The sequence below is a fragment of the Glycine max genome, chromosome 5 (assembly GCF_000004515.6).
Source record: "Glycine max cultivar Williams 82 chromosome 5, Glycine_max_v4.0, whole genome shotgun sequence".
Taxonomy (NCBI): domain Eukaryota; kingdom Viridiplantae; phylum Streptophyta; class Magnoliopsida; order Fabales; family Fabaceae; genus Glycine; species Glycine max.
The window spans coordinates 3,852,235-3,876,471 of record NC_038241.2 but is presented as its reverse complement, the minus strand read 5'-3'; the positions used below and the strand labels follow the sequence as shown (position 1 = coordinate 3,876,471).

The following is a 24,237-nucleotide window of genomic DNA, read 5'->3' as shown; positions in this document are numbered from 1 at the left end:
CACATGATTGATTGCCTTAAAATTACAGTATTTTTTTTTAAATACAATTAATTGAATTGTGTCAAAATCATATAATGAAATACAATCCGAAAGAAAAAAAAATACTAAATTTATTTAACCAAAATTGAAAAAGCTAGAAACACACTATTTAACACTCTCTTTTTTATCACAATCTCTCATTAGTTAAATTTTATTAAACTAGTGAAGTTGAAGGCAGAAAAGGATAAAACTTAACAAGAGGAGCTGTTTTGTCCACCGCATTCCCAAACCCTTGAACACTATCCTCTTCTCAGTCTCATACACCAAACCAAAAACCTCACTTTCCAATGGCAATTTCTTGGGCAGCAGCAACAACCTCAAAGCTCGCATACCCTCCTCATGTCCACTTCTCTCCTTCACCCTCCTCCAATTATCTCTTCCTTAAAACCCACAAACCCTCCGCCACACACCTCTCCTCTTCCTTCATCCACCCCACCACAATCCTCCACCTCGCCGCTGCCAACACCACCACCCGCCGCCGCTCCTTCACCGTCCGCGCCGCCCGCGGCAAGTTCGAGCGCAAGAAGCCCCACGTCAACATCGGCACCATCGGCCACGTCGACCACGGTAAGACCACCCTCACCGCCGCCCTCACCATGGCCCTCGCCTCCCTCGGCAATAGTGCCCCTAAAAAATACGACGAGATCGACGCCGCCCCCGAGGAGCGCGCCCGCGGCATCACCATCAACACCGCCACCGTCGAGTACGAGACCGAGAACCGCCACTACGCCCACGTCGACTGCCCCGGCCACGCCGACTACGTCAAGAACATGATCACCGGCGCTGCCCAGATGGACGGCGCCATCCTCGTCGTCTCCGGCGCCGACGGCCCAATGCCCCAAACCAAAGAACACATTCTTTTGGCCAAACAAGTCGGCGTTCCCAACATTGTCGTCTTCCTCAACAAACAGGACCAGGTTGATGACGAGGAGCTTCTTCAGTTAGTAGAATTGGAGGTCCGGGAGCTTCTTTCCAAGTACGAGTTCCCCGGAGACGATGTTCCGATTATCTCCGGTTCCGCTTTGCTGTCTTTGGAAGCTTTGATGGCCAACCCTGCCATCAAGCGCGGCGAAAACCAATGGGTTGATAAAATTTACGAGCTCATGGAAGCTGTGGATGACTACATTCCCATCCCTCAGCGCCAAACTGAACTTCCCTTTTTGCTGGCCATTGAGGATGTTTTCACCATCACCGGTCGTGGAACCGTCGCCACCGGAAGGGTTGAGAGAGGTACTATTAGGGTTGGAGAGACTGTTGATATTGTTGGTGTGAAGGAGACTAGGAACACCACTGTGACTGGGGTGGAAATGTTTCAGAAGATTCTGGATGAGGCTTTGGCTGGGGACAATGTGGGCTTGTTGCTTAGGGGTATTCAGAAAACTGATATTCAGAGAGGGATGGTTTTGGCTAAGCCTGGAACCATTACTCCTCACACCAAGTTTTCTGCAATTGTGTATGTCTTGAAGAAGGAAGAGGGTGGGAGGCACTCTCCCTTCTTTTCCGGCTACCGGCCTCAGTTCTACATGAGGACTACCGATGTTACTGGCAAGGTAACTGAAATTATGAATGACAAGGATGAAGAGTCCAAGATGGTTATGCCGGGCGACCGTGTTAAGCTGGTGGTTGAACTTATTGTGCCTGTGGCTTGTGAACAAGGAATGAGGTTTGCTATTAGAGAAGGAGGCAAAACTGTTGGAGCTGGTGTTATCCAATCCATCATTGAGTAGTAAGTTGTTGTGAGATTGGTATCCCAACTACTTGACTCTTACACTGTTAGCAGAGTATCTATCATCGACGATGGGCTTGTGCAATTGAGTTTTGTCATTTTACACAACTGCTGCTATTTTGTTATATTTTGTAGGTTTCTAGATGATGTTTAGTTGAGTTGGACAATGAGTTTCCTATGGCTTGTTTAACTTCCATCTTTTTTATTGTTATGATTCATCTGTTAGAACTTGAGAGCAAGATTCCATAAATTTCTGCTTGCCTGAAATTATGAAATTTGTCTTACAAAGCTGAACTGTGTTTTCTCTATATTACAGTCATGCTATGTTTGGGTGGAGGGTGAGTCACTTCCTTTGTTTGGATGTATGAGGGGAACTCCTTACCCCTTGTTTAGGAGTTGAAGCAAAGGGAATATTAAGTTATTTTCTCTTATTTTAGTTAAACTAAACTACACTCTTTCCCCTATTTAGCCCCCAATGCAATGGGAAAGGTTTTGGTGGGTTTGAGCAGGAATCCCCTATTTGAATTCTTCCAAAAAGGGATTTGGCACACTTTTCCCTTCCATTGTTGTCCCCTTTTCCTTACCATTAATCCAGACCCAGCAATCTTTCTTATAATCTACAATAATGCAACTATTACACTAATGTGGTTACCCCTCTTTTTGTCATTAGATATGTAGAAATAATGTAACTTGGAGACGAGCTCTGGAAACACATGGCTTTCGTCTAAGCAGAGACAAATCGGAGTATATGGAATGTAAGTTCAACAAAAGTAGGAGGGTATCTAACTCAGAGGTGAAAATAGGAGACCATATTATCCCTCAAGTCACACGGTTTAAATATCTTGGGTCTGTAATACAGGATGATGGAGAAATTGAAGGGGATGTGAATCATCGCTTTCAAGCAGGATGGATGAAATGGAGAAAAGCATCGGGGGTGTTATGTGATGCAAAGGTACCGATCAAGCTAAAGGGAAAGTTTTATCGGACTGCGGTAAGACCGGCGATTTTGTACGGAACAGAATGTTGGGCGGTCAAGAGCCAACATGAGACTAAAGTAGGTGTAGCGGAGATGAGGATGTTGCGGTGGATGTGTGGTAAGACTCGACAGGATAAAATTAGAAACAGAGCTATTAGAGAGAAGGTTGGAGTAGCGCCTATTGTAGAGAAGATGGTGGAAAATAGACTTAGGTGGTTTGGGCATGTAGAGAGAAGACCGGTAGACTCTGTAGTGAGGAGAGTAGACCAGATGGAGAGAAGGCAAACAATTCGAGGCAGAGGAAGACCCAAAAAGACTATAAGAGAGGTTATCAAGAAGGATCTCGAACTTAATGATTTGGATAGAAGTATGGTACTTGATAGAACATTATGGCGGAAGTTGATCCATGTAGCCGACCCCACCTAGTGGGATAAGGCGTTGTTATTGTTGTTGTTGGTGTTGCTCATTATCCGAAGACAGTTGGTGCTCGTGCCTGTTCATTGTGTCTGGTAGAAGTCTCAATGAAATTTTATTTTGGATGTATAGGTCTTTATTGAAACTAAATATGCAATGGACAAGTTAACTACTTATCTTGGCAGGCTATATGAGATTGAAACTATGAAAACATGTCTCATGTTCTTCACTTCACACTTAGGTTAGAGGCCCTTTATGTTCAAAGTAGTAATGTGTCCCGGATCCTGATTACATTCATATGTAAGATATTGCATGACAAAATTGTAAGAGATAAACCGTAAACGTTCTCAGTTCTCTTGCATTTATTTATATTTTTGTGCATTTTTATACGTATTATGTCAATAGGTTCAGTTGACAAGGTTGACAAGATCCCCCCCACCAAATACACACAAAAGGGGGAATGAGGACAGATTTTGTTGTTAACAGAATAAGTACTTGTATTCAATGATACAAGGGGATAGGAGAAGTTGGTTAGAGTTGATTTGGAAGTATATTGGAATGGAGAGAAATGGGTCTCTTGAATACCTAGGTGAAGGAAAGGGAGAGAATTGAGCAGGAAATGTTCAAGCTGTGATGGTGGCTATGGAGGGTAGGGCTCTTAGTTGGTTTTGATGGTGGGAACCTTGCTCACTGAGTCCTTCATGGGAGGGTAGGGCTCTTGGTTGGTTTTGATGTTGGGAATCTTGCTCATGAGTCCTTTATGGGAGGGTTTTTGAATAGCAGTGATGAGACAATTTCAGCCTTCCTTGATGAGATACCCGTGTGAATTGCCGCTGTGTTTGAAGCTAACTATCACACTGGAGTATTTCAGGTGCACCGAACCTAGGATAGAATTCTTCTGTGGTGCAACTACTGTTCTTTAGCTCATTGATACTACTGCAGAGATGATTTTTTGCAATAAAGATTCCTCAGTTTTTCTCATATTCCTATCCAATTCTATAATATAGTTCCTTCGTCCTTTGGCCTGTTAGATTATTATACGTTTGAATCTCGTATCTTCTTTGATCTCTTGTATGCTAGAACACTATCCTTTTTTATTCTGTTACATGGAATAATTACAAGTTCAACTGCTAGCTAAATTCACTTGTTAAATACGGTCACGACTCACGTGGTAAGCAACTGTGCGGCAGCTAAAACTGATTGCAAATTGCATGCATATTTGACTGGAGCTACCTGTGCAACTTCTCAATCTTAGGACTTATGTTAAACTCCATCATTTGTGTTTGCACGTTGCATGATATGCCCAAACCTTTCCGTCTCACGGTATTACATTTTCAATGCCGGAAATGAACAAATGCAATGTCAAAACATGAACGGAAAAAGTGCCTGTTATTTTAACCAAACCACCTAGAGTAGTCATTATGGTGAAAATTAGAGAAATATTAGTAATACATTATCTGATATATTTTTTATTATTGAGAATTTTTTTATATTAACTTAAGTCATCTGTGTTTATTCTCTACCGTTGGGACTTACATAAATATTTTACTATGATAAAATATATTTTTAATTCTTATCTTTTTTTGTTGAATCTTGTTTTTGGTTTCTATACTTTTATATCATCGTGTAATTTAGTTCTTGAATTTAAAAAAAAATGTTTTTAGTTCCTTCTTATAAGCTGAAGTGAAAAAATGAGCAAATGAGCAAAATTTGGAAAGTAAGCCTATAGACTAAAACACATTTTTTTATATAAAATCTAAAGACTAAAAATAAGATTCAATGAAAAAATAGAAATTAAAAATATATTTTAACCACAATAATAAAAAAAAATCAAACTATTTAAAAAGAATGTGAAGAGTGTTAATACTTTTTGACTTCGGTAATATTAACGAAATTATCACTTTTTTATTTATTTGCTTTTCAGTCTTCACCTAAGAAATTAAAGAACAAAAATAACAGATCATACGAGTTGTAAAAGTACAACTGTGACTTGAACCTTGGTTATTTCCGAAACTCTCCTAAGATATGGTGGATAGATACAACTTGATATTAGTAATTTGATTTAGATCTGTCAGTTTAACCTTTTTCCATTTCTTAGAAACGCCTAAATAAGAGATAACTAAAATGAGATACGTAGGCAGAAATCAATATGGTAAAGCAGATTGACGAAGTTATATATAGTGTCCCAAAAGGCAAATTTTAATTGAAAGATATGAAATATAGTTAAATACATATAGCTATTGCTTAGACTACTACACATCCCCTAAACCCATACAGCACAATAAAACTCAGTGCTTTTTGAATCAGCATCAGAGGCTATCTGAAAAGAAGCTGCTACCAATCCACGCCCTGTGTGACTTTAAATTCTAGGAACACATTTATTCGAAAATGGTTGAGAATACCAACTGTTGAACAAAAGCAGCCTTCAGCCTTCTCTCTTGTTTATCCTTCTCATCACCTATATCAGGTGCAAATGTGCTAGTCCTGCAAAAACAAAATCATTATCAATATTTCAGCCTTGGATTTAAGGGGAAACTTTTCACAAGCCTTGTTTCTCTTTTTTAAAACCAAGATACATGATTGCTATTGACTACAAAGCTTACAAGACATAATATGGGAAAATCTTGAAATCAATTTGCTTTCTAGTTTTTTGCTAAGGATTACACGAATGCATGGCAAAATCTTGAAATTTTAAACATAGGTTAGGAAGTTCTAATCAGGAGCTTATGTGTATAACTCAATTTTTTTCTTCATGGGTGATTCTGACACTTAAACCATTTATAATCTGCAACCTATACTATAAATATTTAATATTAAAGTAAATGATATTAATCATTCATGATATATTAATATTTTCTCCATGTCATGTCACAAAAATTTCACTAATTAAAGTGCAATTGTTGAGGAGAACATGCTCGTGATATTAGAGCAGGTGTCTCATCCCTTTGATAGCCAGGTAATCCTGCCCCGGGGAATGACACCTTACCAAAATTAAATATTGAGAAATTTTACCTCTCAATATGTAATCCTTCAAACTGTGAGTGTAAAGATTATCGTCAAAGTGTTATGCTAATGCAAAGTTATAGCCTTATAGGCAAACCTTGAGAGAAAACATCTGAATCATCCTTAATAACAAATACAAGCTATTTAAGTGGGAATAATCTACATGTGCCGTATTGGCATATCTTATAAATGAATGATTTCATTGCTATGTAAAAATCAAGTTCTGAAACTAGTAAGTTGCTGAGTTATACAGAATCAGTATTAGTATCATTAACCAGCATCCTAAATCCTAATTAATCTTTAACTGATCAAGCACATTAAATACCCACCCAGCCAACTAACAGGATCAGTTAACATTAGCTTGATACAGTAATAGGATACATTGTCTGTGAGTAGCTTAGGGCGTGTTTGCTTCGCCATTTCAAATGCAGTGGCATGAACCACAGCACACTTTCACCGCAGAAGCAAGGAAGAGATGCTTCTCGGAAACGGAGGTTGGAACCGGTAATCCAAACACGCACTTAATCAAGTTTGATTTTTATTTTTATTACCTAAGCATTGAACATTAGTATTGCTTCAAATCATCTCCATTCTGACTAAATACTAGAAAATTTGCAAAGAAACATGAAGACACTAAAGACCATCATTACTTCCTGAGAATGTAAACTGAACTGCTCCTCATAATATTGCATTATTATTCGTTACAACTAGTAAATTTTGTTTAAGAGGAAGTCAAGTCTCAGTATTCAACATCAAGTGCAACCATACAAAAATCAGAGACATTTACTCTCAAGCATAGTAACAGGAAAAAAAAAAAAAAAGACAATCTGGAGAATGTTTTAAGTCATTTCAGTTGTTTCATGGTTATGTCCCACAAAATTGTTCAAAAAATTTTGAGCAGATTAATCTCAATGCAAAGCAAAGCTCTTTTACCTTCCAATTTTCAAGTCTCGTTAACATGCAAAAAGGAACAGGAGATAGCAAAGACAACAAAGGGAAAAAAGATAAATCTTCTATATGTCATGCTGCCCATGCACTCCCCACTATAAGTTTCTCAAGTTTTCTATTGTTATGCTAACTTACAACAATTACAAATATTGAAGGAAAAAGAACCATACCTTTTTGCATCAGGAATGTCTATATCCTTATTGCTGGACCTGGAGTTTTCATCTGGATGGAAATTGTTAGAGTTTGGAATAGGCACGTTGCAGATAAATGGTGACAAAAGTGGATCAGTTATTGATTCTTGTTTGTTTCCCCTGGTGGCCAGCTTCTTGCCAAGCATTGCGGAGTTACCAGGCCAGATGCTAGATTTCTCAGGCTTCCACGCCCACTTCATATCAAATATTAATATATTGAATTGAGTTAGATAATAACCAAATGCTCATAAAGCCAAACATGTGCTAGATTACATTTTAGAACGCATCAGATTTTAGATAAGTAAAGCATACCCTTCGAGAGCTTGAATGTGTAAATTGCATGATTGCATCCTTCCCTATATTTTCTTCACAAACGGGACAAACCTGATAAAAGAAAATTGGAGAGATTTCAATCATGATTTACTTACCTAAATAGAAATGTCCCTATTTCATTTTTCCCAGTTGTTAAATATAATGGTTGCCGGACCACTGGATCCTTTATCTTCTTGATCCAGATCAGGACAGTGCACCATATCAAGCAGACACATAAATTTTCTGTTCAGATTTATATAATTGCATTTATAATCTATAATAAAGTAATTGGACAGATACTAATTAATCAAGGAAAAAGAAAATAAGGTTATAAGAAAATTGTAAAGTTAGCACTTAGTGGTAACTTCTGCTAAACATAAATTTTAAGAAACATAAAGGGCATACCACATTTTTTAGGGCAGAGCAATGCTCCTCTTCCAAATTGCTGCAGAGCACAGGAACTTCAATTTCAAAATCACAAAAAGGACATCAGAAATCAAACCGGCCATCATTATCTACATCTGTGTAATGGATCACTGAATTATTATTATCTGTGGTTTGAAAGGGGTCAGTGAGTAATTTCTAGGACAAGTACAACAACTCCATAGGACATGTCATAGAAGGAGCATCTCAATGTCTCAAAATATAAAGGCAATGGGAAAATGAATGTACTGCTCAAGCTCAAAAAATACCAAACAAGAAGGGTAAGTACAGAACTAGACATCACTTATGCTCTTTAGTAACTTCCAGGAACATGTCACACTTGGTACAAATCTAAATACCTAATATCAAGTCATTGAACATGAACCTGTATTTACATGACAATTTATAGATCAGGACCTGGATGCAGTTTCCCATAAACATGGTTCTATTTCAAAAAGCATGGACATTATTAACTTGTGTTCCAACAGTCCAATCAAGCCCAAAAGCAAATCAAGTTTGATTATTAATGATGGTCCATCATTGATAGGTCAATTGTAAATATCACCATAATAATATATTTCCTTGCTAGTTGCTAAGGCTATTTGTATGCCTAACCCAGAAAATAAAAATAAAGGTCATGTTCTGGTTTCTCACTGTCCCTCTGCTTAAACACTAACAGACCTGACTCTCAAGTCATACAATTAAATTCCTCCATAGTTGGAGGCCAATTCCAAATTGAGTGTATGCAGAACATGCAGAAATGAATCAGCTTCAGACAGTTTATTATGTGAATGGCTTTATTTCAGTGCACAATTTTCATCCTTACGACTTACACTGTCTAGCCTCCAATTCATTCAACTTTTTCCGTCAACATCATAACAAAGCAACCTGCTAGGTTGTATGATTGAAGGTGCTAGACAACTAGCCATTATATAATAGGACCTTGAAGTGAGTAATGGGTCAACAACATTTTATGGGAAGAGACACGTGAAAGCTCAGTAGAAGCTTCGTTACATTTTTTTAATCTTCTAATTAAGTTTTACTTCTGATAAACAGATCGCAGAGTTCATGGGTGATATGTCTAAAGTAAGAAAAGAAAATTAACAATCTTGACACCAGAGAATGATTTGTATACATTAAAAACATGGCTGTCCCTTTCATCAGCCTAAAAATTTACACACTGGAAAACATTACATGCCACGATATAGCCAAACACTGACTTGGCATGCAATTACCATAGTCTGTAAGCACTTAGAAGAGAAAAAAAAAATAACTTAGCATTCTTGCCATCGAAAAATCTTACGGTCTTACAGTTGAAAAGCTCTCATACCCTAAAAGTTAATGCACACTAGGTCTGAGAGCATAATGAATCTCTTCAAATTCAGTCACATAATGAAATATGCTTTTGATAAATAATGACAGAAGCATAAACAAAGCCTAAAAAACTCTTTCTGTAACAGTAGTTGCAGGTGCTTGTAACCTAAGAAGCACGGACTCGGACACGACACGGAGATAGAAATCAAATGTAATGAAATAAATAAATGAGTTCACTGAGTTACCCAACAATCACAAAAATACAAATTTGGCTGAGAACTAAAATGCTTTCCCCCAGTTCTACCCACTAAAGAAAAAAAATCCTAGAATTTCACTTCAAAGGGCAATATGAATAGCAATTGGGGTTCATAAAATACTGAGAACTCACAAAAAACCATAGCTCAAACAGGACAAGAAAATAAAAGGGAATAAAATAAAAAACAGAAAATGGGTACTCAAACTCAAACAAAACAAGTAAAAAGACAAAGGAAAAGAGGCTAAAATAGGAAGTGAGAAATCAAGTACCAGAGTGAAGTCTAGCAGCTTGCACAGCAGAGAGGTGTTTGACAGAATGAAAACTAGCCCTGAAGTCGAAGTCCATGATGATGTCAGCTTCTTAAAAAAAAAAAACAACACTGGCACTTTCACAGTTTCACTAGAACTGGTGAAGTTGATTGAGCCTTGAGAAGTTGATGCTGATGATCAAAGAGGAGAGAAAGAGGCAAATGTTTTGGGGTCTCAAGTCTTAACTCAAAGGAAAAAAAAAAAGACTTTGCTTTCCAATCAGTGTTATCACCACCGGCTTTGTGGAGTTGCGAAGTCTTGCTGAGTCATGTTTGGCTTCTGATACTAGATGCTTTTCCGACACACAAAAAGATCAACATGATGGCTTACACTTGGCATTTTTTTAATGCTTTTTTTTCATTTACTAATAATTTAATAACAACAACATTTGTAACCACAAGACTACAAAGAAAGCAAACGGCAAACCCCAACACACGAGACCCATCTTCATTAAACTTTCCATGAAATGATTATTTAGAAGTTGTAGAATAATATTATAGATCCCAGAAAAATAACCAACTGCTTCATGAATTTTATATTTATATGAATGGTACAATATATTCGTCCACTACTTTACAGCTGCCAATTCTGTACATTGTTGATATTTTTATTTCTAATAATAACTAGCCTACCATGATTTTGTCCTCTCTATTGGCTAATTACTTAGCTACCCAATTTCTGTACATTCTCGGTAATGGAACACCTAAAACATAGTACTTCTTTAACATACATACATAAATAAATTTGAGTACTTAAATTAGTAATTAAAAGATAGTAGTACTACACAACTGATAGAGTCAACTTTAAGGAAAATTAAGTACAGTATTAGATTAATGTCTCAACTATTCATCAAAAGATTAATGTCTCAACTTTAAAATACGTATCATTTTATGGATCAAATCACTATTAAAATTAATTCAATGTCTAGTTTAAATGTTAAGAAACTAAATTATACGCCAGAATCAGATCTTTGAAGAATCAAGTGTCTGTTTCTAAAAGATTAATTTAAATGATTAGCCACTTAAATATTTATGAGCATGGCAATAAATGTATTCAAACAAACGCATCATGTATCATTTTATAATAATTTTAAAACATTATAAATACTTTAAATAAATTTCTAATAATCCTCAAGGCCATTACAGAGATTTTGAAATGGAAAAGATTTGAAGAGGAGGTAAGTAATACATTCTTTATTAATAATTAAAATTTATTTAAAACTATAAAATTATAAATTGAACTAATTAAATAAGATATAAGACCAATAAATTTTTGCATTTTAATAAATTTCAGCTGTATATAATAAATTATGGGAGCATTTCAAAACATTTTTTAACAAAAAAATGTAATAAAATAATTTCGTATATTTTTTGGTTTATCAACATGACTACACTATAGTGTAATCTTATAATATTTATGTTGGAATTTAATCACAAGTTCTTAGACTGATTAGTAAGTATAATAACTAATGTTATATCACGTATAACTTCGATCAATCAATTTACTGACTCTAATCTTTATCCACTTTTAACGAAATTTTTTCATATTAATCAATATGTTATTAAAAAGTTTCTCTTTTAAACAATTGTTATAAAGAAAGTTTGGTTCACTTGATTAAATAGAGTGCATAAAATATTATAAATCTTTTGGTACTTATTTTTAATTCATATAGATAAAAAAAACTGATTATTCAGAATAAACAAATTTACTATATCTAAAGTGAATCAAATTTCCAGGCACTGTTTTTGCCTAAATCTGGAGAAAACTTTGTTTCCAAGTCATTATAAAGCTTTAGTGTCTAAAAACAAAGGACAGCTCAAATCTACAGATTTGAGTTTCGAGGCTGTATATGCTCCGTTATTTTGACTAAAACTGTAAAGACAAATTTATCGTGTCTAATTATAATTTTTCAGCTTCCCTTTGCAAAGTTTTTCCGGCATTTCCTTCCAAAGTGACTTTAGAAAATTCGATAATTCATCAACGCAAGTGGTCCAGCTAGAAATCAAATGTTGCATTTAAGATACCACTTTCTAGAGGAATGTATATTTAGATAATAAAAAATGTACATATTGAATAATTCAAAACTCTTTTTATATTTTTTTTAATAATCGTCTATTTATTAAGCATAAAAGTATTAAGATACTAAATAAATTTAGTTTTTTTATCCAATACTTTATTTATTTAAATGAAAAGAGAATCATAGCAGGGTATACTTGAAAATACTATGTACTTATGGTAGAATTTAATAGGAATTGGTAAAGCCGTATGGAGCGGATCAAAGAAAAAGAACCAATGGAAAGTACTATATGAGATGAGACAACTAAGAGCAGATAAAGAATATAAGAACTTGTGAATTAAGGAGTCGGAGTAAAAAGCAACTTTGGTATGGAGGACACTAGGTAGTGCCGTGGCAGTGATAATTGATCACATATAGGGGCCATGCATCACACCTACACAAAAGGCCAAAACACCCAACCTTAAAAACTAAAAAGGTTGCTTGAGCTTTAAAGGAGTCTTTTTTCTATACACATAAGAAAAAGGTTGTTTAATAGGTTAGGAATTGAATTTGTTATGTACAATGGAAAACACGGCAAAGCCTAAATTTATGACATATTTTTTAGGCCTTTTAATCTCACCTTCTCGTGCATGGTTGATGACATGTTATGTCAGACCTTTTAAAAGAAACCAATTGGTCCCACTAAAACTAAATTTGAATATTTTAAGTAATATTTTGAGTTCAAATGTTCTAGTTGAAAAAAATAAAGGTGGTTGAAAATAAAAATTTCAATAAAAATGATCAATTAAATTTTTTAATAAATAATTATCATCAATAAAATTAATGAATATTAATAATTTATAACATACTAAAAATAAATAAATAAAAACCTTTTAGAAATGGAGTTGAAAAGGAATATGGAGGAAATAAGAAATAAGAAATATTTGAAGAAGAAAATCATGAAATGGGCTGAGCCATCACCATCTTCCAATAACAATCAGTGGACATGGATCTGTCGCTATGGTGTCGTCAGACTCAAGTCCAGGTATTATAATATTTCTATAGCCCAAGTGTACATCAGCACAAGTTAAACCTAGAAAGCCCTCTTTTTCGATTATTTTCTTTTCCCTTTTGTTAAAGGACAAAACCTTCTTAGTTTACTAAAACTAATTAAGGAGTAATCCGTTCCTAGCATACATGTTCTTTATGATTTTAATTGGTTGGTTATTGTAGGTTAAGTTAAATAAATTGAATTATTAAAAAAAATATTATGATGGTTGAGTCACTTTGATAATAATTACATGATTGTTGTAGGTTTAATTGTAATATATCCAACTCAATAGGTAGTCATTAGCTTTAAATTTCAACACAAGAAACATGGTGATTAGAATCAAATAAAATCTGAAATATTTTTCTCTAATTACCTCCTCAACGAGTGGATTTTTTTTAATCTAAATTTCATAGTATCTAACTAATAAGAATGAGTACCGTTGGCAACCCTAGTAAATTATGATACCAGGTACTCTGACTCATTCAGATCAAAAGTATTTCCCCCTTTCTAAACCTCTACTTTATGCATTTTTAATTTCACTCCATAGGAGTTAAGCATCATTTAATAACATGAGAGCTCATATAGTACATAGTTCTTTAGAAAAGAATTCTCATGTTTACTGATACTGATCCTCTGTCTCCAGGAAAACTCAACATTACCAAGTCAATGCTTCTTATCAGCCATGTAGTGCTACTAGCCGTCATCATTGCATATAGTATAAATAAATACAGCTGCTGCTTCGAACATTCACCTTACTAAAATGCAGCAAACTCAAAGATTACACTTTTGAGTGACACTGATTTTTGGGTAAATTTGGAAAATCATTTCTGTCATTAAGCTCAGACGTTCCATCATTTTGTTCCTCTATTTGTACGGAAGAAACTTAATATGGTTGCATTAAAGAAGATTGGCACCAAAATGAAGGTTTTCTCGCTCATTCTCCTAGCAAGCAAACCTGCAGCCTCAAGAAAATTAAATTTGTTCAACTTCTCCTTTTCATTAACATATTTTGGAAGCATGACATTCTTAAATTCTAACCAATTCAGCATGATTAGCCATAAGCTTAAACTCACAACATGCAAGAATGGGAATATGGTTAAAAAGTACTTATAATGCCTTTTAGTATTTTCTACAAAAAAAAAGTAAAAGAAGATGCTGGGACAAGATCCCAGAACTCTGCATCTGTACAATTGTTTAAGATCCCTGTACGCATCAGTTCCTGAAAGCAGGACCTTAATATTTCATAAAGCTTAAATAGTTGGGAGACCAACATATGCTTTGATACAACTGTATCAACAAAATATCTACAACAGAATGTGAAAAATGTGTTTCATCTGAAACATAATTTAAACATCAACTAAGTTATTTTTAGTGTTTTAAATAGTATTCTAAAAATTGTTATAAAATCATTTTTAACAATAAACAAATAGGTTTTAACTTAGAGAATGTTTGGGATTCCGTTCAACCTACAGTGGCACGCGTTCCAACTTCCAAGACTTATCCAAAGGATGAATGCAAAAGATACATTTCCGATTCGTTTGCAAACATAGTTTGGAAGCCAACCAACGGTTACTTAACACGCCAAGTCATGTAGAATCTAAACCTTAAACAATAATACAGAATTTTAAGTTCAAAACACATCATGATCACAATTTCTTCAAGAAATACGTAATCAAAAGTTGTTTGAGTTTTTTTTTTTATTTCCATTGATTAATCTTTTCAAATGGGTTATAGTATTTTTTTTTTCCTTCTAAATTACGAGACGGGAAAAACAATAACTATTTAATTTTCTTTCCACTTCTCTCATTAACCATTAGTAAGCTTTTAATAAAATAAATGAAATAGAAACAATACACATTTTGTGAAGAGTTAACAATTTATTTTCTCAACATTTTAATAATGAAAAAAAAAAGACGATACTTTTGAATTGAGACATGCTACAAAAAGGACAAACCAGTTATGACTTTATTGGATTTTCTTTATTTAATAAATCTGATAAATATCCGAATATTGTTCAACAATCTTGTTATTTGGATAAAATATTACAATCAAGTAGATAAAGAAGAAGAAAAAGCTCTTCTCCCTTCAATTTTGTTTCTTATGTCGTAGTCGACATTCTTTTTTCTAAATGGTTATACTAATCAATAGGTCTTTAAATTATTTAGAAATTTTTAATTAGAACTCCAATTTTTTTTTATAGAAAAATGTAAGTCCTTTTCATAATTTTTATAATTTAGTTTCTAAAGTTTTTAAAATATCACAAAATGTCATTGGCGGTTTCTAGATGCTAAACTAACTCCAATAATCCAATTACAACAATTTCAAAAAATCAAGGATTTATACTACTCCTTCGTCCCATTGTAATTATTGTGTAAGAAAAAAAAATTTATCTCAAAATAATTATCATTTTAACTTTTTAATATAACATTAATTAAATTTTTTCATAACAGATATTAATGATAAACAACAAAATTTATAAATAAATTAATGATAATATAAGATTAATTCTTTAAAATTTATATTCTTGTTCATCTATTTTTTTTTTTACTTTTTTATCTATATAAAACAACTATTATTTTGAGACAGAAAATAATAAGTTTTTTTTAATTTAAAGATCTAATTAAAAAAAATTCAAATAATTCAGGAACTTACTAGTTAATTTAACCTTCCGAATTAACAATATATTATTGAGACTCATGTTACAACCCTACCAAGCCGAATGGCTTGAAATCAAGAAACATAATTTAGACTTAGATTGTTTAGAAATGTTAGCGATACATTTTTTTAAAATATACTCTTTATATTATTAGTTAAAATTTATTATAACAATTTTGTGCATCTCATTTTTTATTTAATGAATTTTATTTGTAATTTAATAATTTTTATTAAATTTTAATTAACAACAAAAAAATGTATTTAAAAAGTAAAATAAAAAAGAAACATTTTATTAGTTCTTGGGTTGAGTAGAGTAAGAGGATATTTCACGTTAGCACTTGCCAAATAGTTACTCCTTAACTGAAAGGACACAGAAATAAACTCATGGTCACAAAAATTAGGATAACAAAGCCAAATGCATTCCGAGTGACCAGAAAAAAAAAGGAAAAGGAAGTTGCATCTGCTTCAGCTTATCCCTTTCCATATGAGGCCAAGCTTCCCACGAAAGTAACATAACCATGGCCTCATGAAGACAACACTTTCTCAGTGCCATGAAGAAGAGGCCAGAGCTCCAACAACACCAAGACTTTGAAGTTCTGAAAGCTGTTGCACAGGCATGGTACAGCCACTCCGGCACTTGCAAGCCCATGAGCGAATTTGAAGCGCACAGAAGAAACTTCAGAGGCAAGCCTTCAAGGTTTAAGCTTGAAGCATTGAACAAGCCACAAGCTTCTTCTTCCAGTTCTAGGGACACTTCTACTTACTGGGATTTTCAGCAGTCACTTTGGGACTCCTATGAGCTTGTCACAGTGTCCAGAAGGATTGAGACTGGGTTAACTTTGGATAACCCTTTTGATGAATTGTGTGGTTCCCCTCCAATCCAACAAAAGCGCAAGCCTGAGAGTAAGAATAGCCTCAGGAACCTGTTCAATCTTATGTCTTCTAGGAGATTTAATGCCCCCAAAAATATTCCACACCAAAAATGATACATGACTTTTATTTCCTTTTAATATAACACCCACTTTGATTTACTCTTTTTTAATATGCATCCTTATATTCTGGCTTACTTACGCTGACAGATTTAGATATTGATACTCACAAGTCACAAGAAGGTAGGCTGAAATAAACAATAATAACTGAGGGAATCTCACTTAATTAGTTTTGTAAGTTATCTGAATTGTTGTAAACTCTTCGATATAGATAAAAAAAAAACAATAATGAAGTAATTAACCATAGCATGCTATAATTAAAATATGTTGTAGTTATACTGATGTATATGCTTCATTAATAGTTCATACATGGCAAAGTTCAGTACTAATGTACTACTACATATATAAAACACTCTAGTGTTAAGCAAACATAATGGCTGGCTATGCAGCTATTTATTTTCACACAATCATATTGCTGACTTTGATGTTTGTATTAGGTAGGTTTTTTTAATAGCAAACTAGGCTTGTGGCTATAAGCTTTTTAAGGCCAATAGGTCTTCCACTTGTGCAATTCAAAGCGACCCTTATCTTCTTGTTGGTGCACTGATCCCTTTCAACATCCACGACTTCACCACCCTCTGTCTCAGCAGGAGTGGTTTCATCATACCCAACCCTTGCATTAGAAAGGATCTTGTGATGGCTGTGTTGGTTGTTGAAGGCTAGGTGACCATTGGGGTAGCGAGGGACATCAGTGAGAACACTCTGTCCTATGAGCTTTTGATATGTGGGCGTGGTAGTCCTCCGAGCTCAGCATTGTTCTAGGTATTAAGCACAAGCACACGATTAATCTGCTATCACATGCTGCAATTTATAGCCAGAATGGTAGGCATAACAACCTTTGTTTATTCTCAAATTGATTGTCTTGAATCTAATTCCTTGGATATTTATCATTTCCAAAATTAGATTCAGCTATTTTAGATTCCGTTCCTAAAGGAATCTAATTCCATTGCAAAGGAAGCCACATAAGGGGGGAAGTGCTCTCCAACATACTCCTTTTAATACATTTATTATTATTAATTGAAATTTATTATAAAAAAAAACAGAACTATGACTAAGACTTATTTAATAATAGTGTATTACTAACATCTCTCAATTGAGGAAAAGGGAAAGGGAGAGGCAGCTAGGCGTGTGTTTGGGAAACAGTTGCTTCCAACATAAGCCACATTTAGTTCAATCCAAGATTGGAGTTATTTTTATTTTTTATTTTTAAGTATAAACGGGCTTTTGAAGCTTTGAAATGCTAATCTAAACACAGCCTAGAAAGTTGGAGTTAGCATCTACCTAACAAATGGTACTGTAATGAAAAAGAAAATACATAATGGTTCTGATATACGGCCAGAATTGACATGTGAATAATTGAAAGTTGCTGCATAATAGTAGAGAGACATATTTTGGGCCAAACAAGTAGAAAGTTATCTAGAGATTGAGAAATTCCTTTAATGTAACTTTTTAATTTGAAAGTCAGTTCACACTTCACACAATTCTTTTAAAAATCTTGTCATGTATTCTTGTCAACACTAACATGATTCCATCCATGATGGTGGACACAACACAACCCACACAAGAACAATACACCATTTTAAAAGAGATTTTATTAAATTTTCGTATGAGTCAGACTGTCAGAGACACCAGCTAGTATATTTCTATATCGAGTATCCATGAGGTACACGAGTCTCCATTTAACACGGCTCAATATCCTTCTCTTACCTGTAAAGACAATATTGAGATGGCTTCCAACATTCTTGTAAAATTTGTTCGGCTATTAGCATAAAAAAGAACCCTTTCGAACACAATCCTTTTTATCGATAAGTATTAATTACGACTTGAGAGAAAGATGATGATGATTTTTTTCTAAATGGATGTTCTAATAAACTAAAAATGAGATTACAAAATTTTATTCATTAAAATTTTTATTTCTTCAAATTTAAAATGGTCTTTTATCTTTCTATTCTCTGTAATTTGAAAAAAAAAACTTTAATCTGTCTGCCCAAACACCCTATATCTAAATGCCATTGGAATGAAAAATCCTTCCAATTTTTTATAATAAGAATGCAAAATTTTACCCTAATCTTTCATATGATATTATAGAATTATTATTGTCGAGAAAAGGTGAGTGTAAACAGATCAGTAATTGGCTCTGAACTTTCTAAAGCCCACTGAAATTGTTCCCTTGTATTCTGCTATAAAATTTGAACTTGATGATATTATTAACTAACTCATATCCTCAAACGACAAGGTGGTGACAGGTATGAGGCATCATGCACCCTCATACGTTGGGGACGAGCAAAAGGTCACAAGAAATGAATAATTAATTATCCACCCCTCCCTCCTTTTCAGGGTTCAATTAAAGCCCCACCAGTAGGAAAGAAATTGGCGATTTGAAGTTTTGAACACATGCAGCGCAATATATATATAAAAAAAGGGTTAACCTATAAATAACCAAAATGATTTAGCTATATACTTTTGAGTTCATAACATACTTAAATCCAAACATAGGATAGATCAAATTGTTCAATTGTGATGAATCACCACAACTCAAGATCGAGATAGGAAATAAGATAATTATGACTGCCAGGCAAGTATCAGGCACCCTAGGAGCACAAGTCGTCACCTTTACATAAACTATTAACTAACATTTCAACTAAAACTACTCGCCGTTTATTAAATCCATAACAACACGTTTGAGGCTTCCATTGTTTTTCTCAAGCAGTCTCTTATTCATCTCTTTGTCACGAAAACCCTGCACACACACCCAATCACTAATCAAAAGAGAGAATCCAATTGAACAAATTGCTTAGTAAGAGGCGGGATTAGAAGGTAAAGAACTTCAAATTGCAGGCATTTTGATAATAAAATAAAAGGTGAACAACCAGAACAACTTACCATCTCCTGTAACTCTTCAAGCATATGGTCCCACTCAGAAACACCACAGACATCAACACCACAGAGAGCGTCTAGGGATTGGTCCAGATCGTACTCATTCTTCCTCAAGATCTCCTTGTTCAAATCAACCTGTTTAAAACCCATCTCCTCAAGCTCTTTAAGTAGATTCTCCTCCACAGAATTAATTCCTCCACCAGTACCCATAGATGACGATGGCACATCCACGGTTGGGGATTGCTGATTAGATGGAACAGCTGGGGTTGTTTCAGACAGATCAATTATAGGACAAGGCACTGATGAAGATGCCACAGAGGTTGCAGCTGGGGCTGAGGCAACAGGGGCAACAAATGTAGCTTCATTTATAGGGAATTCGTTTTCCAGCTCCAACCTTGGTTCCTCATCAACCATTTGATTCAAAGGCTCAATGGGAGCATTAGGCTTGCGGGTTTGAAGAACAGTATCATCCTCAGTAGGCTGGACATTGATATCTATAATATGAGGTCCTTTAGAGCCACTGATATCGAGGGGAATATTCAAGTTCAGACCTTGAGAGTTATCATAAAATGAGTCCTTGAGAGAGGCATCAACCTGTGTGTATTATATTAATACAAGAAAGCAAGGATATTAATACACCACTAAGAGTAAAACCCAATGACCCTCTGCCAGTATGAAGGAAAAAGAAATTCCTTCAACACTCATTTACCTGTATAAGGACCCAAACACGTTGGCCAAATTGATGTCCAGATGGAGTTGTCATCCTCCAATATGATATGTAACGACCAGGTAATGGAGGTGCTGTGAAGTCAACGGCAATGTCAAGTTCCTTCTCCAAAGGGACACCATCCTCAGGAACCTGGGATGTTTAACAAGAGAGAGCACTCAAAAACTAGCATGCCACAGATTCTATAACAAGCAAAACAAACCCAGAGAAAAGCTAATAAACCTTAAAAGAAATAATTAAACAACAATATGAATATTTATCAAACCTCTAAGTCAACTGAATGAGAGTCACTAAACTTGTCTCCTCCAATCCAAACAAGTTGAGTTCCCTTGTGCCAGACTATAGTGCCATTATTGCGCATCCGCCAGATCTTTGTAAATGCAGTAGATGGAGCCATCATTGTACCATCTATCACATTAACATCCAAAATAAACCTACTATCTAGTTTTGGCTTTGCATGCTTCAAAATGGCACCTTTCTTAAAAATATGTGGTGGTAATGTTGGCTGCACCATAAAAGAAAGGGGTTAAATGAATAGACTCTCATAGGGAGAAGAAAATAGTTATATATTGTTCAAAAGTGATTACAAAGTTTTTTGTATGTCCATGTAAGTATCGAGGGGCCCGAGCAGATGCAGGGCGGTCCATTCTGATATAATCTGTCCCATTACCCATTTCATTGAAACAAATGTTGCAAAGATCATAATTTTCCTTTCTGCACAAAGGACAAAAAATTATTTCCCTGAAAACAATTTCACCATAAATCCAAGCAAAACAAAGTACTTACACTTTGGATTTGAAACGAGGTCCAGTTATTGGATAGACACCACAGCCATCACAGCGGACCCCCTTATGGAACATACCAGACATTGCATCAGTGTGACTATGGCTCCTTTTAAATGGGGGCATTTGAGAGTTTCCAGGAAGTGGTGTCCAAGAATTAATATATGTCCCAGCAAATGGGCATTCAATGAAAGCACCAGAAGTCAATGATGTAGTCTGGGTTGAATTATTAGGAGCAGCAAAACTTGAGGATATCCCACTACTGTCACCCTTACCAGCAGAACTATCGACAGTCGGCATTTTACCCTTCTTGCCATGACCATTAGGAGCTTCTGATGAAAGTGGAGCCTTATTTTCACAAGTGAACTGAGCTAAAAAGGGATCAAAAGGAGGGGCATTGAGATCAATAGTGGCAACTCCTGCCTCCACCTGTTGAGTGGCATTGGAAGCCGAGTCTGCAGATGGGATCTGTTGACCTCTTGCTTCAGAAGTGATAGGTTCTTCAGTAACACCATTTTTTGCGAATGGACCAGTTGCAACATGAGGCTGGCAATGAGAATTTAGAATAGATTGTCCCAGTAGGGAAACTAAATCAGTGAGATTAACAGGCAGCTGATTTGAAGATGCAGCATTTGAATGTGATAAATTGGAAAGAAACTCGCGTACTGGTTCAGGCACTAGGGAAATTAAATCAGCGAGATTTGCAGGCAGCTGACTTGAAGACGCAGCAGCATTTGAACTTGATGATTTGGAAAAAAACTGGCGTACTGGTTCGGGCACAGAACATGAGACGTCAACTTTAACAGCATTTCCACTTAGATAAGGGTTTGGAATTGGAGATCTTATGGGGGTAGCACTATCACTATTGACACTAGCATTGGAGGCTGAGTCCACATGTGAAGATTGTGGACCCATTGCTTTAGTGATAGGTTCTTCAGGAACACCAGTTTTTGAGCTTTTACCAGCTGTATCAGGAGGCTGGAAATGGGAATTTAGTCCCATTTTCAAAATTGAATTGGCAAGATTATCAACCACAGGACTTGAAGATGCTGCTTTTTTAGAAAGATGTTCACGTACCATAGCATTTCTAAGCAGAAATGGGCTTGTGACAGGACAAGTTTCTGAGGGGGTGGCACTTCCACTAGAGCCAGCATTTGATTTATCACCACCGTCATTGTTCATATGTACATCAATTCTCAAGAACTTCAATTGCTGCCTCATCACATCACGCAAATCATCATCATCAACTAGAGTCACCAGGTCGCCATCTTCATCAACATATCTCAGAATTAAATTTTCATCAGCACTGAAACTGAAGATAGAACATATCTTTGCCCTCAAGCCAACCATGTCAAGATCCAGCCTATTATTCTCATCAACATGAGCACTGAAGCGCCTGAGGGTATCTCCATATTTCACCTGTCCAACAAAAAGCGATTTATTGTGCAATAAGCAAAGATTTGCATGGTTATAGAACCACTCATCAAGACTTAAACAAAATGAAGTCCAGCTATGACATGCAAAAAAACACAATAATTTTTTTTATCGGCAAGGTATTGCGCCAAATTTTTTTGTGAAATTCCACAATGGATATAGGTCTCCACAAATCACATGTTATACTAAAGATTACCGGCAAAATTAAGATGTACAATCATATATTTGATCGACAGGATCCTTTTTTTTTGTGAATGATCAACAGAATCCTCGATAAATTATTCCAAAATATACAATCAATAAAACTAAAACAGAGCCCCAATAAAATGAAACATCCACTGGGCATATCAATTTTAATACAAGTAGAAATTCATAAAAGTGAATCGGTCTAACCACAAAAGATACTCCAGGCAAAAAAAAAAAAACCATGAAACATCAAGCAAATGCCAGGAATGAATTGATTTTCATGAAACCCACGCTAATCTGTTTTCAAGGCAAAACCAAATTGTTCACACCGAAACCCAACAAGCATTGGGGTTTCAGCTCCGTTCGTCTTTTCAAAACTCACTACAAATAAATGGGTATAAAATCATAATTCCGTGCTCCGATCATCAAGACAATAAAATTAAAGGCGAAACTAGGAAAGGATGCACGTAGATTTTTATTTAACCCGATTCTAACAAAATCAACAACGAAATGAAAACAACTTCATATCAGCCAGCAAAATAATCACAAACAAAAAAAAAACGACTCATCTTCGTTTTCTCCATGCAATATCTAGATGACTAAACGCAGAGTATCACAAAACAAAAGTAATAACAAAAAAGACAAAATAATTCAAGGCCGAAAAAAGAAACAGAAGTACGAGAGGGAAAAAAAGAAGGGAAATTAGGATCGGAACCTTGATCACAAGAGCAGAGTCCATAGCTCTCGGAGCGCAAGCGAGGACCGACGAAGGGAAGCGTAACAGTGACACGGAAGGAAGAGAGAACACTGAAACCCTAACCCTAATCGGAGACGAGGCTTCTTCTTCGGAAAAGAATTTGGAGAGTTGCTAGCGCTAGCGTACCCGTTAGCCGCTTTAAACGCATTGCGAGCCGGGTAGTGGCATATATACACTAGTGACTTTGCGAACAAGAAATTTCTCTATTTTGACATTTTATTATTTTTTTAATTTCCTCAATCCATATAACTTCGTAGCAAAGGTAACGGTGCGATCCGGCCACGTATCTTATCTTGTATTTATTAGCGTTGTTAAACCCATTCAGTCAAATCAAATCAAATTGAAAAACAGATTTAAATATTTTTCTTGAACGGAAACTGAAACTAAATATTAAATAATCAAATATTTAAATGTGACTTTTGTTATAAATTAGCTCAAAATTCATATTGATACAGTATAATTTCAAACAAAAATGTTTTAAAAAAAAATGTTCACAATAAATGTTTCCTCCGTCTTTCTTCAAGTGGTATGGGATTTGGCTCCTCCTCTTATGTGAAAAATATAATAAAGTGTAATAATAACTATTAATTAAAAAATCCATTGTTGATATTATAATTAATATATTTTGCTCTCAAATATTTATGCAGGAAACACTGAAAATAACTTCATTTTGTTTTCTCTATTTTTTTTTACAAATATTTAAAATAGAAAAGAAATTTAAAAAATAAGGTAACAGTTTTATAATTAAAAAGTGAAAAAAAAGTAGGAAACAAAAGTAAAGTAAACGCTTTCTAAATTCACAAATTAAAAATAAAAGAACCAAAATAAAATTTGACCGATACCAAAAAAAAAACCACGACAAATTATATATAT

The 24,237-nt window shown here is 35.0% G+C and overlaps 4 protein-coding genes and 1 pseudogene across 7 annotated transcripts; 2 read left to right on the top strand and 3 right to left on the bottom strand.

Annotated features, from left to right (window-relative positions):
- The first annotated feature begins 263 nt into the window (after positions 1-263).
- On the top strand, positions 264-2,053 carry TUFB1 (elongation factor Tu). The gene has a single exon (NM_001360332.1). The coding sequence runs from the start codon at positions 327-329 to the stop codon at positions 1,764-1,766; it is 1,440 nt and encodes a 479-aa protein (NP_001347261.1). The 5' UTR covers positions 264-326; the 3' UTR covers positions 1,767-2,053.
- A 3,280-nt stretch (positions 2,054-5,333) lies between these two features.
- Positions 5,334-10,383, bottom strand: LOC100790267 (protein DEHYDRATION-INDUCED 19 homolog 5). 3 transcript variants are annotated; one of them, XM_014775455.3, is made up of 5 exons: positions 9,872-10,383; positions 8,015-8,070; positions 7,610-7,681; positions 7,277-7,491; positions 5,334-5,639 (listed from the first exon to the last, which is right to left on the bottom strand). In XM_014775455.3, the coding sequence occupies exons 1-5, from the start codon at positions 9,945-9,947 to the stop codon at positions 5,534-5,536; spliced, it is 525 nt and encodes a 174-aa protein (XP_014630941.1). In that variant the 5' UTR covers positions 9,948-10,383; the 3' UTR covers positions 5,334-5,533. The 3 variants fall into 3 exon arrangements, with proteins under 3 accessions (XP_014630941.1, XP_040871841.1, XP_014630943.1); XM_041015907.1 differs by having other exon boundaries at positions 7,610-7,852; positions 8,015-8,160; positions 9,872-10,381; XM_014775457.3 differs by having other exon boundaries at positions 7,610-7,799; positions 8,015-8,160; positions 9,872-10,381.
- A 5,780-nt stretch (positions 10,384-16,163) lies between these two features.
- On the top strand, positions 16,164-16,598 carry LOC100779226 (uncharacterized). The gene has a single exon (XM_003525470.2). It carries the CDS (start codon positions 16,164-16,166, stop codon positions 16,596-16,598), a length of 435 nt encoding a protein of 144 aa, XP_003525518.1.
- A 266-nt stretch (positions 16,599-16,864) lies between these two features.
- LOC113001703 (uncharacterized) lies at positions 16,865-17,642 on the bottom strand (annotated as a pseudogene).
- Positions 17,643-19,078: 1,436 nt separating this feature from the next.
- Positions 19,079-23,561, bottom strand: LOC100778692 (protein JOKA2). Of its 2 annotated transcripts, XM_026128640.2 has the most exons (8): positions 23,323-23,525; positions 21,654-22,406; positions 20,992-21,533; positions 20,793-20,919; positions 20,471-20,710; positions 20,188-20,337; positions 19,485-20,072; positions 19,079-19,341 (listed from the first exon to the last, which is right to left on the bottom strand). In XM_026128640.2, the coding sequence occupies exons 1-8, from the start codon at positions 23,344-23,346 to the stop codon at positions 19,249-19,251; spliced, it is 2,517 nt and encodes an 838-aa protein (XP_025984425.1). In that variant the 5' UTR covers positions 23,347-23,525; the 3' UTR covers positions 19,079-19,248. The 2 variants fall into 2 exon arrangements, with proteins under 2 accessions (XP_025984425.1, XP_006579585.1); XM_006579522.4 differs by having other exon boundaries at positions 20,992-22,406; positions 23,323-23,561.
- Between the last annotated feature and the right edge of the window lie 676 nt (positions 23,562-24,237).

Coding starts and splice junctions, on each gene's coding strand:
- LOC100778692 (XM_006579522.4), bottom strand. CDS start 23,346: ATGGACTCTGCTCTTGTGATCAAG. Junction 20,920..20,991: donor CCTCGTTTCAAATCCAAAGT/GTAAGTACTTTG, acceptor TCCTTTGTGCAG/AAAGGAAAATTATGATCTTT. Junction 20,711..20,792: donor ATGGACATACAAAAAACTTT/GTAATCACTTTT, acceptor TTTATGGTGCAG/CCAACATTACCACCACATAT.
- TUFB1 (NM_001360332.1), top strand. CDS start 327: ATGGCAATTTCTTGGGCAGCAGCAACAACCTCAAAGCTCGCATACCCT.
- LOC100779226 (XM_003525470.2), top strand. CDS start 16,164: ATGAAGAAGAGGCCAGAGCTCCAACAACACCAAGACTTTGAAGTTCTG.
- LOC100790267 (XM_014775455.3), bottom strand. CDS start 9,947: ATGGACTTCGACTTCAGGGCTAGTTTTCATTCTGTCAAACACCTCTCT. Junction 8,071..9,871: donor AGCTGCTAGACTTCACTCTG/GTACTTGATTTC, acceptor TTGAAATTGAAG/TTCCTGTGCTCTGCAGCAAT. Junction 7,492..7,609: donor CACATTCAAGCTCTCGAAGG/GTATGCTTTACT, acceptor TTTGATATGAAG/TGGGCGTGGAAGCCTGAGAA.